General features: G+C 35.1%; 3 protein-coding genes across 4 annotated transcripts; all 3 read right to left on the bottom strand.

The window, feature by feature from the left end:
• Positions 1-1,553: 1,553 nt before the first annotated feature.
• LOC132617384 (protein TAP1-like) lies at positions 1,554-3,394 on the bottom strand. The gene is made up of 2 exons (XM_060332410.1): positions 3,046-3,394; positions 1,554-1,828 (listed from the first exon to the last, which is right to left on the bottom strand). The coding sequence occupies exons 1-2, from the start codon at positions 3,299-3,301 to the stop codon at positions 1,773-1,775; spliced, it is 312 nt and encodes a 103-aa protein (XP_060188393.1). The 5' UTR covers positions 3,302-3,394; the 3' UTR covers positions 1,554-1,772.
• Positions 3,395-5,122: 1,728 nt separating this feature from the next.
• Positions 5,123-11,552, bottom strand: LOC132644716 (disease resistance protein Roq1-like). 2 transcript variants are annotated; one of them, XM_060361323.1, is made up of 5 exons: positions 10,765-11,552; positions 8,904-10,011; positions 8,508-8,786; positions 6,734-8,326; positions 5,123-6,645 (listed from the first exon to the last, which is right to left on the bottom strand). In XM_060361323.1, the coding sequence occupies exons 1-5, from the start codon at positions 11,451-11,453 to the stop codon at positions 5,296-5,298; spliced, it is 5,019 nt and encodes a 1,672-aa protein (XP_060217306.1). In that variant the 5' UTR covers positions 11,454-11,552; the 3' UTR covers positions 5,123-5,295. The 2 variants fall into 2 exon arrangements, with proteins under 2 accessions (XP_060217306.1, XP_060217312.1); XM_060361329.1 differs by having other exon boundaries at positions 11,180-11,317.
• A 3,690-nt stretch (positions 11,553-15,242) lies between these two features.
• LOC132644728 (probable glycosyltransferase At3g07620) lies at positions 15,243-19,123 on the bottom strand. Its single transcript, XM_060361339.1, has 4 exons — positions 18,193-19,123; positions 17,578-17,705; positions 16,624-16,972; positions 15,243-16,272 (listed from the first exon to the last, which is right to left on the bottom strand). The coding sequence occupies exons 1-4, from the start codon at positions 18,802-18,804 to the stop codon at positions 15,604-15,606; spliced, it is 1,758 nt and encodes a 585-aa protein (XP_060217322.1). The 5' UTR covers positions 18,805-19,123; the 3' UTR covers positions 15,243-15,603.
• Positions 19,124-19,386: the final 263 nt, after the last annotated feature.

Below are 19,386 nucleotides of genomic sequence, written 5' to 3'. Positions count from 1 at the left end.
GCTATTCCAAAGGGCTACAACTTTCATCAAGGAAGTTTTCCCGAATTCTCAACGGACCAAGGAGTTATCGCTGCCCGAAATAGGCCTATCAACCTACTAGAACTCTAATGATATAAGCTTAAACTCAACTCCAAGATGCGGGGTGTTACACAACCGTTGACCCGGAACCGAACACCGAACCGAAACACCGAAAAACCAAATTAATTCAGTTCGGTCCGATTTTTCGATTTTCGGTGTTTATGCCCAGCCCTAGAAGAAAGGGCAAATCTGATCCAATAGATAGAGAGAGGACATTTTTTAACCATTTCTAATACGTTAATGACATTTTTGCCCATTTTCCATATCTTATCCTCTAAAACGGAATTCTTTAGTAATACATGCAATGTGTCTTATGTGTTTTGGAATAATTTGTCATGTTATGTCATAGCCTAATTGTATAGATTAATTAAGAACTTCTAAGGGTTGTTCTCTTAAAAACATAAATAAATTAATAGGCGTTTAGCCATAGGATTTGGGAGCTTGATTTCATGTTTGATTCCAAATTAATGGTTTTTAATGAAATTACACAAAATTTCAACTTCAAATCATGATTTCAAATCCCAAATTCTGCAAAAAGTAGGATTTGGAATTCCAAATTGTGATTTGAATTTTTTAAGATGTAAACTTGACTCATAAGTTTATATTTTGTAAAAAAAACCCATCGTTTTATATTTTGTAAAGATTTATACTCGACATGAAGAGATTGTATGTACCACGTGGAATGATTATATTAAAGAATAACTAGTTGCTATTATTATTGATTTGATCTTTTTAAAATTATGTGTTTTTGAAAGTTTGTAATAGCAGCATGTAATCACGAGCATTTATTTATAAAAGGAATATGGAGATATGTAATTTTAGCGCCTTAGGATATTCATATACCTTGTTTATGAACTATGATTTGCTCATTTCGTAAGATTGTATAAGAGTTGGAGAAGTATTGATAGTTTTCACAAATTGTGAGTTTTCATGTTTATGAGAAAAAAAAAACAAGTTAAGAAGTCCAAATTATATGTCCAAACAAAATTTCAACTTTCAAGTATTAATCAACCTGATTTCAACTCACTAATCCAAATCATGATTTGAAATCACATCCAAAAGGTCCTTAATGTATAAAATTTGTTGCCAAAAGTATGGCCTAAACTTTGACTAGCCTAAAGACGCTTTTCCAATGAGAATCCTATCTCAACTCTCAAGAGCTTAGGGTTTTTAAAGACGCTTTTCCAATGAGAATCCTATCTCAACTCTCAAGAGCTTAGGGTTTTTATTACTGGGATCATAGGAAGGAGCAAATCATTGAATAAATCATTCCTAAATTTGATTTGTAGAGACACTAATTAAATTTTTAAGTTTCTAAATCCTAAACTTGAAACAGTCGAATTGATGACCGTATTTTGTCGATTGAAGAGTTGAGATAGATCATATGCTTGTTATTCATAGTGCGCTAAACAAAATGGAACAACTTATTGTCCCTTTTTTGCATTGTGTAAATAATATAATTTTAGGTAATAAAGTTTAGCATCTGAAATTTCATAATTGGATCACCCGAATAGGTGTCACATTTTGTCTTGTAATACAGCACGACTGGCAGGGATATCGAATATTTGTGTAAATCATGATAAAGAAAAAACTACCGTAATTATTTTATTTCCTCATACATATCATTCCCTACAATTAATTGACATAGATCATGCATTAATTTATAAAACTAGTAACTCCTGAGAGAAACACATTCAGCAGTGGTTTTTATTCCTGCAGTTGGATGCGCAGCCTACCAACTTCTCTTCCTCTGCAAATGTATACCAAAAAGCACCTTAACTTTTAACAATAATATGACAATTAAATTGAAAAGGAAAGAACACCAAAATTAAGGGGCGAAGATTCATTTGCAGAAAAAAGAAAAAGTAGTACAAAATTAATTTGTCAGCAAAATAACATTTAAAAATTTCAAGTAATATTCATCGTTTAGATAACTATTTTCATGAAAAGAATTTTTGTGCAGAAATATCCTTTTTCATGTCCAACAAACTTGTATAAAAATGCTCAATAGAATCAGTGTAGAAAATGCTGGAAATAATCTGCATTTTTGGCTTCACATTAATGTTCCAAAGAGCGTGGATGAATATTTTAGGCTTTATACATAGGTAACTTCTTAAACTTGTGAGGATATTTCATTTAGACACTCGAACTAAGTCTTGTTCTAATTGAACGTTTCAGCTCCTAATAAAGTGTTCAATTAGACACTTTCGATACAAAATTTAAAAAACTTTTGCGTCTGTTTTCATTCGTTTAGTAGGTAGTCAAGTAACCCACATAAAAAATGTGATCGCCGTAAAATTCTAGACATTTTTCTATTTGAGGTTGATGCGTATAATTAAAGTAGATGACATATTTTATGTGATTGACTTAACTACTTAATAAACGAATGAAAACACACGCACAATTTTTTTAAAAATTTGAATCAAAAGTATCTAATTGAAACACTTTTATTAGGAGTTGATGTGTTCAATTAGAACATGGTTTAGTTAAAGTGCCTAAATGGATATCCTGACAAGTTTAAAGGATTGACCATGTGTTAAGTCAATATTTTATGTGCATATAAGAGTATACTCGTTCGCACTTCATTTGTGTTAAGTCGACTTACAACAAAGTACTTTTCATCGCCTAATATTTTTTTTTTGAAAATTAGAGTAATGTTGACTTGCTATAGTCAGTTAAATTATCTTATTGGCGTAAAACAGGATATCAAGAAAATAATCATTCCTATGTCCCAATTTAAATGCACTTTGATTGGGCACACAATTTAAGAAGAGAAAGAAAGACGTTTGAAATTCGTGGTTTAAAACAAGTCACAAACATTTATATGGTTATAAATCATCTCATTAAGAGTAAAATGACAAGTTCAAAGTTAAATTGTTTCAAAATAAGAAAATACTGTATGACATTTTCTTATGCCCGACAAAAAAGAAAAATATGACGCGCAGAAATTGGAGCGGAAGAACATACCGTTCTGGTAGTCAACACAATGTTCAAGAACGCATCGAACACTGCAATAGCGGACTTCAGGTGAAGGCATAGGTGGAACACAGTGAAGTGGGCAGAATTTCAAGCAAGCAGCAGTAGCTATGCCAATTATTTTGCAATCATTCATGCAGTGTTCTATACATTTCACCTCCATGAGATTGGCCATAGCCAAATCACCTTCAAATATGGCCAAGGCTGCCATCATTGTTACCATTAGAGTAAGCCATTTCATTTCCATGTCTATATCTCAATATGCTATACTTAGTAATATTGCAATTGTGAAGCTCTGGATCACAAGGTATGCATATATATAGGGACTAGTAATTTCCTCTTTTTTTTTTTTTGTTTTTTTTTTTTTTTAAAGAATGTAAAGGTTTGGTTTCGAGTGGTTCGTTTGCTCAATGTGAGAAGGGGTGAGTGCAAATACAATTATGCTGTGCTACCTACTTTTTTTCTTCCTAATTGTTACCTTCTGGTTGATCATCTAACATTCATGGAGACTTTGAAAATCTCACTTCATTAATAGCTAAAACATCTGATCAGCTACAGTAGCATAGTATTTTTCCAGTTTTTAATGTCTCGTTAGAGGATTTATTATTTCTTATTAGGGTGTAAAACTTTTGGTGAGAGAATATATCTGCATTAAATTTAAGTGTAATTAGTATTACTTGGTTTCAACTACTTTCATTGTTTGGTTTAAACCAAATAACAGGGATTTTTTTTTTAGATCATTTCACATAGTTCATGAGCAAATTTGGACTGTTACCTAATTAATTTAGCTGGAGCATATATAGTATTCAGCGATTGGCAATCTCTTAAGCTCCACTAAGGAACGTGTGGTTTGTGGCAATCTCATTACGTATAGAGTTAATTGTAAAAAACACACCTGAACTATTAGGTATGCGAGTTTCCTACCTGAACTATCACCAACTATTTATCAAAAAACATGCCAACTATCAGTTGTTCACTTTTCCTGCCCGAATCAACTTCCATTTTCTTGAATCAACGAGATGTCAAACAAAAAGTTATTTCTTGAAGAAAGTAAGTGTGAATTATGGGCTGATAAGTAAGTGGAAAGATCCATCATCGTGTTCTTTTTAAGGATGAATTTCAATTAGAGACCTCAAGCCAAGAGGTGGTTGTTATTTCATATGCACTAAAACCAGCAACTAGGAAGAGTTTTTCCCATTCCTTCATAGTTCTCTCTTTGGAAGCAATTTACTGCTACAAATTGCTCTTGTAAACCGTCATTTTCTAAAAGAGGAGACAAAAAACAGTGTTTTCTACCAAAATTCCCTAATGAAAGAACACCAGAGATAGAGGCAGGTCCATTGAAATTTATGGTTCTTACAACGACCTCAAGTTAATATACAATAATAACTGGATTCACAGTTAAATATTTACATATATTTAGATAATTTCTTAATAAAAATACAAGGTTTGAGCAGAAACTACAGTGCACGAAGGCAAGAGCAAGGTTGAGAAAAAGAGAAAAGAAATGAATCAAAGCTCGAACTGTGAGGCTAGCAAAGAACTTCTGTGTCATTCCACTTGAGAGAAATGTGGTGGGTATGGAAAAGGCATTAAGGAAGAAAGCTAGGAGTTCTTCTATAGACAGATGACGACTCTAGGTAAATTATCCGAGCATTGTACAAGAATACACGGGCTGCAACAAGAAAGGATACTACCAGCCATCAGCACTTAGTGTTTAAGTCAGTTAGCAAACAATAGCAATTCGCTAATTAAGCTTAAGCAGTTACCAGACTGGAACATTATTCATGTATACACAGAGTTTGATCAAATCTTGTAGCGCATATGATCTTTCACGCGTTCAAATTATCTGGGATATCTGCATCTCCTCTGCTCTTTCCTCTATGCTAAGTCCTTTATTGGGATTTTCTCCTCCGAGGTCCCTCCATATCAAAAATCCTGAGGTCCTTTGACATCCTTATTTAGTAAACCAAATTGAATGTAAATGATTTTCACCCATTTTAAGTTACTCTTGTGTCCCTAAAAAGTTGTATCTTTCACTTTCTGAGACCTGAGTCGTACCACATAATTCTGACTAAACTTTACATATAAATATTCATTTCATCGAATAGATAAAATTATAATATGCTGTATTATTTGCATAATTTCTAAAAGTGCTAGTAGTTCTATATCACTCAACAGAGTGAGATTGTAAGTCCAATTCTATTCTAAAAAATAACAAAAACAACAATAACAATAAAGCTAGAATGTGAAAGAGTGATACTCAACATCATTGATGTGATCAAGCTCAATATCACCATCATCATCATATAGATCATCAATATCACCATCATCATCATCTTCATATAGATCATACTCTTCAATATCATCTGGTTCTGGAGATCTGTCAGTTTCACATGTGTCAAATTTTGTTTCAAGCAAGTCCGACAAGAACCGATCAATAAACTTTTCTTCTTCTGTAGCCTCATTTCCAGCTCTGTAAAGTTCATCAGCATTCAACCTATTATCCTCCCCTTGAAGCATATGGTTTCTTTTCTCCCATATCTTTCTGAACATAATTGCGGCGAACACAACAAATTGGTTCCTACTTGGAGCAAAGAGACCAAATAACTTTTCAGGATTAAGAATAACATGAATCCATTGTTGAGTGGTGAGTTCAAGGAATTCCTCTGTCCTAATACCCCATGTTTTAAGCCAAACCGGCCGAGCTATGCGGCAATGAAAAAATAAGTGAACAATGTTTTCCTCGACTAGATGGCAAAACAAACAAATTCCATTTTTTGGGAATATTTGGTATTTCCTCAAGGTAGCTGGTGAAGTTGCGGGGCCTCTCAACTGTTTCGATCCATTTCTTGCATCTTCTGACAAGCTCATCTCTTTCCAAACTTCTTGTTTTTGAAGGGATCCCTCCAGCAATGTAGCACTTGCAATACGCCAAATTTTCATTCTGTACCATTCAAATCCTCTAGACCGGGACATGCTCGATTCTTCATAGTGTTTTTGATTTATTAGTGATCCCACTGGAAGTGTATCAGCTGATAAATGCCAAATTTTCATTTTATGCCAAATGTTAACAGGCAGACGCCATAATGATTCCCACTCTTTAATTTCGTTCTCATATAGCAAGCGAACACCCCAATGAGTACGAATTCTTGATTCACCCGATACCTCAAGTAGGCAGTAAAATTTTGAATTATCAACGTCAATGCTTGGAAAATCAAATGGCATGAACACAGAGGAAACATGTGATGATTTAATATTAGTGTAAGTCGTGGCTGCCACACACCTTGACTCCAAAATTTGTTGCTCTGGTTCACCATCAAGGGGTATCAACTTAGCTATGATGGTTTCGTAAGAGCTGTTTACACATTGGTATTCAAAATCTGAATAACCATCACTTCTTTCGAGAGATCTGAATTCATCAACACAACATATTGAAAATCCCAAGAACCTCTCGCTGAACCAATCGCTAGGCAGCTTAATTGAGATCCCATATGCACCTCTCTCTTGATAGTTGAACAAGACTGGAATTTCACAACCTGGAAAGGCAATGCTAAAAGTATTCCTTTTGTGCAACACATTAAACATTCCCTGAGTCAAGGAAGTTCATATCATTATTAGCCATGAAACCAGACACATATCAGTTGACTATATGCATCATTTAAAGGTGCTTACATACCTCTAGATGAGCTGAAAACTGAATCAACTCCTTATGTGGCTGGTGGCGTTTACATGTCCCTGATTGGTTTTCTTGATAAATAGAAACATCTCTCTCTGCTTCATCAATGAATGATACCACATCCAAGTCTTTGTACTTGGAAGAAATTTTTGGAATACTCATCAAAGCAAGGCGGGCATCTGCATAAAGTTCCTTTATTCTCGGTGGAAGTTCAGGCAGTCCATGGAGCCTACTACAAAATGTCAAATCAAGGAAACGAAGGCAGCAAAGTCTACTAATATCAGGTAAAAAGAGGAAATTATTCCCGCTCAAGTTTAAAGAAATAAGAGAAGATAAGCATTCCAAAGTGCAAGGAAGTCCTCCTTCAATTAAAGAACAATTGCTTAGATCTAAACTGACTAGTGAGCGAAATCCTGTAGACACAAGTGGAAACACAAAACTTGAAGAAACTTGGCGGTGTATGAATAGTTTTTTCCGAAGGGACAAGAATTCTAGTGTGTTCAAGCGTGTGATGGAAGAAGGCAGATACTGAATTGCAGTATCATCTGCATGAAGCTCCTCCAACTGATCTAAATCACCTAGCCCTTCTGGAACTGTCTTAATTTCCAAGCAGCCAGATACTTTGAGGATTTTTAAGTTCGTCAACCTTCCGATGGTTCTAGGGAGAGACACAAGATTTTCGTTACTCGACAAGTCTAGGATTTCAAGTACTGATGAATAAGCTATATCATCCCCAATTTCTGGCAGTTTCTCAAGTTTTGAGCACTGAGATAGGTAAAGAAACTTCAGACTCATCAATCTCCAAGTACCCTTGGGAAGAATTGCCAGATTTTCACAGAGAGTCAAATCTAGACAAATCAGGCCTCTTAGATGGTAAATTGAAGAAGGTAATTCTCGTATCCCTGAATTGTTTAGCATAAGATGCTTTAAACAATCCAAGGTCTCCAGAATCTCAGGTAACTTCTCAAGCCGCGAGCACTCAGAGAGATTAAGGATTTCTAACCTTTTTAGAGTCCAAATATTGGTAGGTAGGGTTGCAAGATTTCTGCACCCTTCCAAGCCCAAATATTTTAGACCGCTAAGATGCTTCACTGAAGAAGGTAGTTCGCGTACCCCAGACCTGTCTAGTTTGAGTTTCAATAGCCGATCCATCTTCTCTGGAATTTCTGGTAATTTCTTAAGCTTCAAGCAGTGACGGATATCAAAAATTTCCAAATGTTTCAATCTCCAAATGTTGCGGGGTAGAATTGCTAATTGGTAGCAGCCAACCAACTTCAGCTTCTCAAGTATCCATAAACAATCCATTTTGCCGAGAACTTCTGGCAAGTTCTTAAGCATTGAGAAATGAGAGAGATCCAGAACTTTTGAGTTTATAAGTCTCCAAATACAACCGGGGAGATGTACAAGATTTTGGCAACTTTCGAGGTCTAACAGTCTGAGCTCATTGAGGAATTCAACAGAATGGTGAACTTCTCTCAAACTTCTGCAGTTCCTTAGGATCAACTTCTTCAAATGTGGAATCATTTTAAGATCAGGTGTTTCCACTAATTTCTGACAGTGTGAGAGATCAATTATTTCCAAATTGAGACAACACTGTTTAGACAAACAAGGAAAGAAGATAAGCGTTTATAATGTTGTCCAATGACGTAGCATATTTTATTCAAACTTTTAAAACTTGTATGACAAAAATGAGTATTCTAGGCTTTTAATGAATATAACACTGCTTATGACACCTATTAATGTGTTTATAAACACAAACAGAAAAAGTACATACCTTTACTCCTTCCCATAGCCGGGAAACTTTGCCATAGGGCATTTCAAGGGCAACGAGCTTTCTTCCTAGGAAATCTTTTGGCAAGCTTTCTAAAGGATATCCCGACCAATAAAGTGATTTTAGCTCACTGGGAAGATATTCAAGACCTCTTGGAAATTTTCCTCCAAAGATTCTGAGTAGTCTTAGTCTATGCATTCCCGTGAAGGCCCTATCTCCACTAAATTCCATATGTTCTGGGAAGAAATACTCCAAACATATAGCCTGAATATTGCCCTTGTCCTAAAAAAGAGATACAAAAGAGGGGAGAGGGGGTAAGTGTAAGCGAGCAACTGAATAAAATCATCAGCAATTAATACATGGTTCGACTAAATGAAGTATAAAATTAACAGTTCCTACCATACATCCCATCAAGACATTGCTGATCTCTGCTTCTTTCCATAGTCTGCTATGTTTCCAAGGCTCATCTCGATGAGTTTCGCGTACGATACGGTGGCCCATTTCTTCTATTAAATCATGTATTTCAATAACGCCACATGAAATATATATGAGTGATCTTTCTTTGAGAATACTTAGTCCAATAGCAGAGTTGGAATAAAATCGATCAAGTATCTCTTTGACCTCACATTCCCTCCACCATCTAAAGAAACATACAATATCTAAAAACATCTCCTTTAGCCAACTATCTTTCAACCCATCATAACTAATTTTTAAAGTTTCTACAATTGCATCTTCTGAAATACCTTCTTCTGGGATTATGTTGAGCCTTTCTATTGTACTTTTCCATTCAAGCACATCACGATTATAAAGGAAAGAACCCCAAACTTTAAGAGCTAAAGGGAGACCTTTAGCATAATCTATGACTTCTTGTGAGAGCTCCTCAAAACCTTCTGCCGGAATAGCTTGATTGAATGCATGCAAACTAAATAGTTGAAGAGCTTCACCATCAGGCAAGAGGTTGACCACATAAGTCTCATCAACTTCAGGCTTAGTCAACAGCTTCCTATTTCTTGTTGTTATAATCACTTTACTGCCCTTGCCAAACCAGGAAGTGCTTCCAGCCAATGCATCTAGTTCATATTTATTGTCAACATCATCAAGAATTAATAAAACCTTCTTTTTGCAAAGCCGGTCTTTTATCATGTTGGCTCCTTCACAAACATCCTTTACACGTATGGACTTTGATTTTAGGATTTCTGATATGAGGTTAGATTGCAGGTGTTCCGCTCCATCCTTTTGTGTCACTTCCCTAATGTTAGCAAGGAAAACCTTATGCTTGAATTGACTAGAATATCTATCGAAAAATGCTCTCGCTATAGTTGTTTTTCCTGATCCTCCCATCCCCCAAATTCCAACCACCCGAACATCCTCCTCCTTAAAAAACAATGAATTAACATCCCTTATAAGTGCATCTATGTTCACTAGTTTCTCTTCAGGTTTTGTCTTATTGTAAACCAGCTGATCTAAGATCTCATCGACTACCCACTGAACTGAATCTGCTTCATTCCTGAGAAGCATACGAATCACTAAGATAAATGAGAGCATCGAGAAAAGTTGAAAAGCGAGCACAATCTAAACATTCAACCCAAAACATTAAGGTAATAAGTGGAGCGACTCAGGACCATATAAACTCTTTTCATCCAGTAACGGACAAGTGCATTATCTAACAGAAAGAAGAGAGATTTATTTTCTATATAAACCAAACTTGTTGCAGTGAACCAACTGTTTGATTTTTAATTTGTGTTATTTTCAGTTATAACTTAGTTCATTCTAATGAAAAAGATTATGTATCCACCAAAGGCGTATGTAGCATTATAGTTATGGGTACAATATAAACTCCTAACTTTCAACGTGGAACATAAATTTATGTGTAAAAATTTACTAAAATTGCAATAAATAGACTTCAAAAATATAATGGGTTTAATGCTAATAATCTTAAAATTGAACTCATAGAATTTAAATCCTGAATCCGCCTTTGGTATCCACTAGTTCAATTATTTACTTGCTCGATCTTTTCAAAGACATCTTTACATATAATGTGATGCCTATTTCTTTGTCTATAATTTTGTGTATCATACATATCGTAAGCGGACAGAGCCTTTGAGCAATGCGTTCAACTGAACCCAGTTCTGTTGACATCAAACATATATATGTGCAAACTGAAAAGTTGCTAGTAAATTTTTACAAATTCTGAATTGTCAAGCCATGATTCCATTAAATTTAAATCCTGAATCCGGACTCTGACGACAGCAACACTTACGCATTAGGTGCATCGAATATTTCATAGCCTGAAATACTTGCTGCATCCTCCAATGCTTTTCTCCACTTGTGCACCTTCTCCACGTTCCCCTTAATGTTTCTCCTATCACGATTAACGAAAAGGAAGAAGAAGAAAAAGAAACACACAACTAGGAGACATAAAATCAGGACAACTTTGTCCTTGTTTTGGTCAGAAGCATATTGGAGTAAATGGGATGATGACAGAGAAACAGGAAATGAGAAAAAAAACAAAGTCTTAACCAATGAAGAAGAAAGAACAGAAGTAGTAAGAAAAGTCGGGAATCTTCTCTCATGTTTCGCAAAAGCTTTAGCATAACTCTTCCTTTGATGACGTACATCTGATGGACTCACATTATAGAAGATAGGTATAACAGTGAGTTGAAAAATGTTTTTACATTCTATTATCTTCACCAGTTCATCCAAACACCATGAAGAAGAAGCATAGTTCTCAGATAGAACGATAATGGCGAATGTTGACTCTTCAATGGCTTTTAAAAGTTCTGGTGAAATTGATTTCCCTTTTTTTAGCGCTTTGTCATCTTTAAATGTGCGAATTCCTTTTTGATCTAACTCTTTATATAGATGGCTTATGAATTTGGAGCGTGTATCTTCACCTCTAAAGCTGAGAAATACATCATAACTATGTAGGGAAGAAGAGGGAGATTCCATTAAAGAATTTGGATGAATCAAAGGGGAAGATGACCTGTTTTTTGAAGAGTACCTTTTTTTCTTTTCTCTCCATAATAATTGAGTTGAACAGAATGTGACAACAACAACAAAAAAAAAAGTCCAGGTTGACGTTAAATGGGACCGGATCTAAGTAGGCGTTTAGACACGCGGTTTGATATCGTGAGATGAAATGAGCATTTGAACATGTATTTTATCTCATGATTTCAAATTGTAGTTTGATATTCTAAATTATCTAAAAAGGCATGATTTGAGATTTCAAACCATGAGTTTAAAATTTTTAACTATAAAATTTGACTCATTTTTGTAAAAAAAAGACTCATAAGTTTATATATATTTTTAACAATTACTCCCACTAACTACTGACCAACCTTTATTTATGTCTATTTATGTGAGATCATTATATTAAAGAGTAATTACATTACTATTCATGTTAAATTTTCTTTTGTATTAATTAAAGTTTGATCAATTAATGTTGTATTTTTTAGAAAGACCTTCTAGTAGTGTATTAATTTTGTTATAAACTATGACTTGCTCATTTGGTAAGATTGTATAAGAATTGAGAATATTTTGATAATTTTCATAACTTGTGAAGTTTTTATGTCTATAAGAAAAAAATACAACTTAAGAAATTCAAATTGCATGTCCAAACATGGTTTCAAACCATGATTTCAAACCATGTCCAAACGGCTCCTTAAGAAATACTCCCTCCGTTCACTTTTACTTGTCCACTATAGACTTTGCACATCCTTTAAAAAATGATAAATGAAATGCTTAATTTGCCGTGATACTCATATTAATTAGTGCATATTCATAATGAATTGGAAAGATGATTTTAAATGAGTAATTAATAGTATGAGTAAAATAGGAAAAAAGAAATTATCTTGTCTTGATATGCTAAAAGTGACAAGTAAAAATAAAAATTTATTTTTAAAATAATAGACAAGTAAAAGTGAACAGAGGGAGTAAAGAATTCTCAAATAACTACGGAATACTTTTTTCTAAATACCTAAAGCGTACAAAATGTAGTTGGTTCAGGGAATAACTCGTTGTGGTTTATTAAAGTTCAAACCCCTTTTTTATGTCATGATCAAATACGTGAAAATTCTCTTTGATAATGAGCTAATAAGACTCTAATTTAGAATATTTGTCTATACGGTTACCCTATTGAAGTGTGATCATTTCATTTAAAAGACTAAAATAATAAAAATGACACACTTTTAATTATTTAATTTTGCCTTCAACTGTTAATGAAAACGGTCTTTAGCGGTAGAACAAATCGGTAGCGAGAACGGTATATTTAGTAATCAATGACGGATTCAGAATTTTCACTTAGGGGGTTTGAAAAAATTAACAGCAAGAAACGGTTTAATCGGTCCATGCAGGAGACGTGGCACCTTCTGGTGCTAATCACGATAATTAGAAATTGATTAGTCTAAAAAATTCAACCTCTGGCAAATAAGGACATTCTCATTTGGTAACGATAGTGATACAGTTGACCGTAGCTGTTAACGGGGGGTTGATAAAGAGTTGTTTTGGTACAGTAGTGTAAAATAGCACAAGGATACAAATCAGTATAAACGACCTGAATCATCTTACCACTGATCTTGATCAGACAAAAAAAATGCAAATAAAAAACGAGGAAAAAGTGATGCGTCTCAAAGTAAGCTTTTAGTGATTAAAAATATATATTTCTTTCGTTCCAGGTAGAGCTGTCAAAATTGGCTGGCCCAACCCAGCCCTAAAGGACCAAAGAATTAAATGGGCTAGGACGGGTTGCAAAATGACAGCCCAACCCAGTTTTAAGCGAGCTAGCACGGGCCAGCCTTTTAAATTTTTTCGTCTTCCGAAATAACATTTTCTAAGTGATTTTTGGTACAATTTGAACATGAAACTTTTGCAATATGAAATAGAATCTTCTACCACCTATTCTTGTGCAAATCCATATCAAGAGAATAAATATAAATTATTATTTTTAATCACTAATTCAGATCACGTTCAACAGAAATTAAACATAATATAAATTCTAACACTAAAAAGTATTACTCCAGTTTCTAATTACTACTTAGTAGTAAGTACATTCTTTTTTCTTATTACTTTTTGTCTTTTTATTTAATTTACTTATATATTTTTTAAAAATTTATTTATTTATTATTCTTTTTTGGCCTCAAGGGCTGACCTAGCCCAACCCTTGAGGCTGGGGGGCCAAAAAAGACTGGGCTTTTGAGCCTCACTTTTATATGAGCCAAAAAATTTTTAGTCTAACCCTACTTAAATAAAAGGTTGGGTTGGGCCGGCCTTGCGAGCCAAACCCATATTGACAGCTCTAGTTCCAGGTATCAAATAGGGCTTGTAGGCAATGAAATGTTAAACTTACTTCCGTTTGTTTTAGCAAAATAACAAAATGAAAACAGAGAAAAAAAAATTAAGTGGAGCAGGGCGAGGTAGGTTGAAATTTTTGCGAGGTAAGCCCCAATCCGCCTCACCTGCCATCCCTATACGTAGAGGTGTCAAAATAGGCTGGCCCAGCCCAACCCAACCCAGCCTAGCCCTAAAGGGCCAAAGAGTTAAATGTGTTAGGACGGGCTGACCCTTTTAATTGAAGGGCTTGCAAAATGGCAGCCTAACCCAGCCCTAAGCGGATCCGGAGCTAGGACGGGCCAGCCTTTTAAGTTTTTTCGACCTCCGAAATAACATTTTCTAAGAGAATTTGGGTACAATTTGAACATGAAACTTTTGTAAAATAGAATCTTCTACCACCCATTCTTGCGCAAATCCATATCATAGAAGAAAAAATTCAAAAGAATAAATATAAATTATTATTTTTAATCACCAATTCAGATCACATTCAAAAGAAATTAAATATAATATAAATTCTAAGATTAAAAAGTATTATTCCAGTTTCTAATTACTACTTAGTAGTAAGTACATTCTTTTTTCTCATTACTTTTTATCTTTTTGTTTAATTTACTTATATACTTCCTCCGTTTCAATTTATATGAACCCATTTGACTGGACACGACATTTAAGAAAAAGGAAAGACTTTTGAAACTTGTGGTTCAAAATAAGCCTTGAAAATTTGTGATTGTAAATCATTCATAAAGTTAATTTGTTTCCAAATTAGAAAAGAGGTCATTCATTTTGGCACGGATTAAAAAGGAAATAGGTTCAAACAAATTGAAACAGAGGGAATATTTTTTTATAATTAATTAATTTACTATTTTTTTCTGGCCTTAAGGGCTGACCTCAGTTCAACCCTTGAGGCCAGCGGGCCAAGAGATGCTGGGCTTTTGAGCTTCACTTCTATATGGGCCAATGAAATCTTAGCCCAACCCTACTTAAATAAAGGGTTGGGTTGAGCCGGCCTCGCGGGCCAAGCCCATATTGACAACTCTACCTATACGGCAGTATGAGTGTATCCACAACATGACCTGCCCTACTCGAACAGCAATTTAAAAGAACTCTCGCTACAATATTTGTAAATTAGCAAAATTTCTTACACCCATAAGCAAGTAATGCATCCGGATCACAATTCCACTTCTACTTGAGAGAAGGGAGAAAATGGAAAGATCAGAATCCTTACAGAGATAAGTATAAAAAGCCATTGCGATATTTTAAGGCCAAAAGCTCCACAATGCAAGAACAAGATTGAGAAAAAGAGAAAAGAAATGAGAAAAAGAGAAAAGAAATGAATCAAAGCTCGAACTGTCAGGCTAGCAAAGATTTGGGGTGTCATTCCACTTGAGAGAAATGTGGCAGGTACGAAAAATGAATTAGGAAAGAGAGCTAGGAAATTCATCTATAGATAAATGGCAACAATAGGTAAATTGTCAGAGCATTATACAAGTATACACGGGGCATCAAAGAGGAAGGATACTGTCAGGCATCAGCAGTTAGTGCTTACTTCACCTCGCCAACATTATCAATTCACTAATTAAGCTTAAACAGTTATCAGGCAGGTACATTCTTCATGTATAAGAGTTTGATCATATCCGGTACCGCATATGATTTTTAAAGCATTCAAATCATCTAAGATATCTGCGTCTCCTCTACTCTTTTCAAGAATCCTTTATCGGGATTTGCTCCTACTGATGTCCCTCCATATAAAAGATCCTGAAGTCCTTTGACATCCTTACTTAGATTTTACCTGAAATACTCTGTTATACCAGATTGAGTGAAGGATCATGTGAAACAAGTCATACTTTACAGGATTTTTGTGCCAAAGGAAATACTGTTGAACGATCTTCAGCCTACGCTGCATCTCCATGTACTTCTCCTCAGGAATTGAAAGAAGGATGTTTCTCAAATCTGGTATATCTTTCTCCAAAACAAAGACAGAAAACGATTCCCAGTCGAAAACTTCAAAGAAAGATGGCACATAATTATCTGATATGATCACAGGGACACACTCATAGTGTATGGACTCCACAACTCTTGGAGTATGGACTTCATAACCCCTAGCACATATGCAATATTTGCTGCTTTTCATAAGTTCCCTATATTTTGCTTTACCCTCAGGATCACGAGGCATAGGCCCAAGAATCTTCATATCAGGTTCTCTGTCACTCCAATGTTTCAACAAAATAGGACGGAGATAACCATGAAGGCCTCCAGCGAAAAAGGCAAGGACAGGTCTTGCTGAAGGAGGATTTCCTCCCAGATCCTTGAGCGGGTTTTCAGCTGAACGAACATAGGTTACTGGCAGAGAGACATCCTTCCCTATCTTGAAGCCTCCAGCTATATTTGAATTGCAGAGAACTCTAATACATGTTTCCATGTTCTTCCTCGTGAGTCGGGGTGCCTATAACGTACTTTTGCTTTTAGTAAAAGAATGATACATGGACACCTGACAGCAAAATAAAGTGTTGAAGGTGATGGTACTCCAGATTTGGTAAGGACGCCATCCAAGTAGCAGATTCAGAAAACATCCTATAATTCTTCAAAACTCAACTTTTTTCCAAAGAAATGAAAGAACAAAAAACATAACTGAATGCTTTGACTAGAAACTTTTATTGAAAAGGAAAAGAGCTCCTTTATTCTTTCACTTCCCTAAAATTGTCAGAAGAGATTTTGAGGAGGAGTAGATTGACACAATTAGACTGTCAAAACTTGAACACAACATTCACAATGGAGAGTTCAAGAGAAAGCATACCCAATCATGACAAGCAACAAAAAAGTGATCAGCTCCTCTGCTTCTATTCCAGAAATGATATTTTCTTGAGATTTTTCCAATGTAATCGCTGAGATGATTTTCCAAATCTTTCTGGTGAGTAAAATTTTGTTCTGATCGAGCTTCTCTTAGCCTCAGAGAACTAAAAGGCAAATAAAATAAGTGAGCCTTTTTGCGATCTTTCACAAGAAATTGTTTGTTTTTCTCCATCAGTTTCATGAACCACCCTTCAGAAGCATAAATACCTCGCAGATATGGCTGATGGAATATTGGTTTTTCCCCTTCCCTATAAACATACACTTTAAGGATGCGTTCCATCAGTTCATAGCTCCTGCAATAGGATCAAAGAATTCAACATCTGGTGCATGCTTTTCCCCAAAACAAGGCTGATTATTTGACTCAATTAAAGTACAAAATGAAACTGTCTTTCAAATGGCTATAATGTATCACAATCTCATGCTAACAAATGCAAAAACTCTATTCATTGGGCACATGATAATACCTCCAACAGGTGGGTCACCTTGACACAAAACTAAGCATAAAAGAAAGTAACAATACATTTAGTCAGCTCATGGAACTAAGTTTAAAGCAAATCACAAGTATATAGTTGTACTTCTAAAACAGAGATACTATTTTCTTAGGTTTTAATATTCAAGTTCTTAACAGTATAAATATCCGGGGGAAAATCAGATATTTTGGCATGGACGAATCAATGTTCCCATTTGATAAACATTTCTCAAGCCTTTCCTACCTGCCAAACCAATATAATAGCTACATTCGCACTATATTGCAGCATCAGGAAGACTCGAAAACACTTTGGTGATGAATAAATGCGTTGCAATCATACCTATTGCAATAAAGATCTAACGATACATTAAAGCATGAACACATTCATTTAAGTTGTAGTAACTAAGAATCAAAAGCAAATCCAGTTACCTCCTAAACCTGGAATAATTTCGAAAGATAGATGCAACTTCTGGAATGTTTCTAATTATAGGAGAACTTTCAATCTGAAGCTTCGCGATTCGGAGTTCCCGTTCATGTGCAGAATTCCATTGTGGTCTCTACAACCAACAACTCAAGCAGTAAGATGACAAGAATGAATTGATCATTAAGGTGTGTTTGGTATGGAGGAAAATATATTCATAGAAAGTGCTTTCCAATTTTCCAATGTTTGGTCAAAACGTTTTAGAAAACATTTTCTCTTGGAAAAAAAGTTGCTTAAAAATCAGGAAAATAACTTCCCTGGTGGCAATAGGGAAAACAAGTCTCATATATAAGTGATACCACTTGTCTCCTCCCCGTTCCATATCACTCCACCCCCCACCCCAGCCAACCACCACAGGCAACCTCACCCCGACCCTTAACCTCTCGCCCCTACAGTGTTTGCCTAGATTATATATAAATGTCGACGAGACGATATTTTCTGCTTACTTACTAAACACTAGAAAATAAGCAAGAAAATCACTTATTTTCCATGGAAAACATTTTCTTTCATACCAAACACACCTTAATCTTCACTCTAGTTAGAATTGACATCTGCAGTCATACCAGTGAACTAATAGAGTTCTGCAGCACTAAAGAGTTCATGTAAGAGATTGATGCCGGTCTTCTTCTTTTACTCCTCATTATGGAGGCACCATCAATCTTGAAACCAGCTTGTAACAACTTAGTACTGGAACTCTTTGCCTGATTTCCCATTAACCCTTTATCATTAAATGGTAAAGACATCTTATTACCAGTATCTGCAATCACATTCTCCACATTGATTATGCGAGCCGATTGATTCCTTATTTCCCTTGGTCTTGAATCTATACTTATATTCAAGTGAAACCCTATAGTTGAATTTGCATACAATCTCTTTTCTGGATAAGTATTGGTTCTTGATTTCTGAAACCCTAGCACTGAATCAACTTCCACATTACTCCTATTTTCATCAGTAGCCAAACCAATTTCATCTTTGTAGCCAACTCCATCCACATTTGTAACATTTTCCAACTGTCTAGCAGCATTATTTGATAGCAGTGATACGTAATTCTCATAGGGAAGTGCAAGTAATTGAGATAGCAGCACAACAACAGCTACCACAATTGCAAAGATTGATAACAATTTTTTAACACTATGGACACAACATAACCTTTGAAATTGAAGTCCAATCCCCATCAAGAAAAATATGGAATTAGCAAAAAGCTATTTTTGAGAGTCAAAATATAGCATGTTGGAGAGAGTTGTCACCTCTATTCTGAATTAAAAAACAAAAGAGGGGCTAGAATTGGCTCTCAATAATTGATAAATAAACCCACTTCTACTTGAAAACATAACATTGAGAAATAAACATGTACCCCTCCAACTTGCTGTTAACGAAAATGTCAGCAACACTGTCAAAGAACTAAAAGTACATTAAAGTGAGTGTACAGAGAACTGAGGAAAGCATTAGTCAAAGAAGATACTTTGGTGCCGACAGTACATTAAAGAGCCGTTTGGTTACATTAGTATTAGAGAATATTTGAATTGACTTTTTAAATTAGATTATAAGCTAAAGCTAAAAGTCACAAGCATACCCAATTTTTGACTTTTGATTTATTTTTTGTATATTGTTTTGGCCTAAAAGTTTCATCTTTCTCAAACACCAGTAGAAAAGAGTTTATTTGTTGCTTATTTATCATACACACCTCTTAAGAAATACTTTCTTCGGAACAAAAAGAGTGTTTACTTAGCTATTTGCACACCTTTTATGAAAATACT

This window comes from Lycium barbarum, chromosome 1 (genome assembly GCF_019175385.1).
Source record: "Lycium barbarum isolate Lr01 chromosome 1, ASM1917538v2, whole genome shotgun sequence".
NCBI classification, from domain to species: domain Eukaryota; kingdom Viridiplantae; phylum Streptophyta; class Magnoliopsida; order Solanales; family Solanaceae; genus Lycium; species Lycium barbarum.
Note: the sequence above shows the minus strand (reverse complement) of the source record. Positions and strands in the feature narration are given on the sequence as shown.

Coding starts and splice junctions, on each gene's coding strand:
- LOC132617384 (XM_060332410.1), bottom strand. CDS start 3,301: ATGGAAATGAAATGGCTTACTCTAATGGTAACAATGATGGCAGCCTTG. Junction 1,829..3,045: donor TTGTGTTGACTACCAGAACG/GTATGTTCTTCC, acceptor ATACATTTGCAG/AGGAAGAGAAGTTGGTAGGC.
- LOC132644716 (XM_060361323.1), bottom strand. CDS start 11,453: ATGGAATCTCCCTCTTCTTCCCTACATAGTTATGATGTATTTCTCAGC. Junction 8,787..8,903: donor ATGTCTTGATGGGATGTATG/GTAGGAACTGTT, acceptor TCTCTTTTTTAG/GACAAGGGCAATATTCAGGC. Junction 6,646..6,733: donor AGTTTTCAGCTCATCTAGAG/GTATGTAAGCAC, acceptor TCCTTGACTCAG/GGAATGTTTAATGTGTTGCA.
- LOC132644728 (XM_060361339.1), bottom strand. CDS start 18,804: ATGGGGATTGGACTTCAATTTCAAAGGTTATGTTGTGTCCATAGTGTT. Junction 17,706..18,192: donor AGAACTCTATTAGTTCACTG/GTATGACTGCAG, acceptor TGTTGGTTGTAG/AGACCACAATGGAATTCTGC. Junction 16,273..16,623: donor TTGTTGCTTGTCATGATTGG/GTATGCTTTCTC, acceptor AGTACGTTATAG/GCACCCCGACTCACGAGGAA.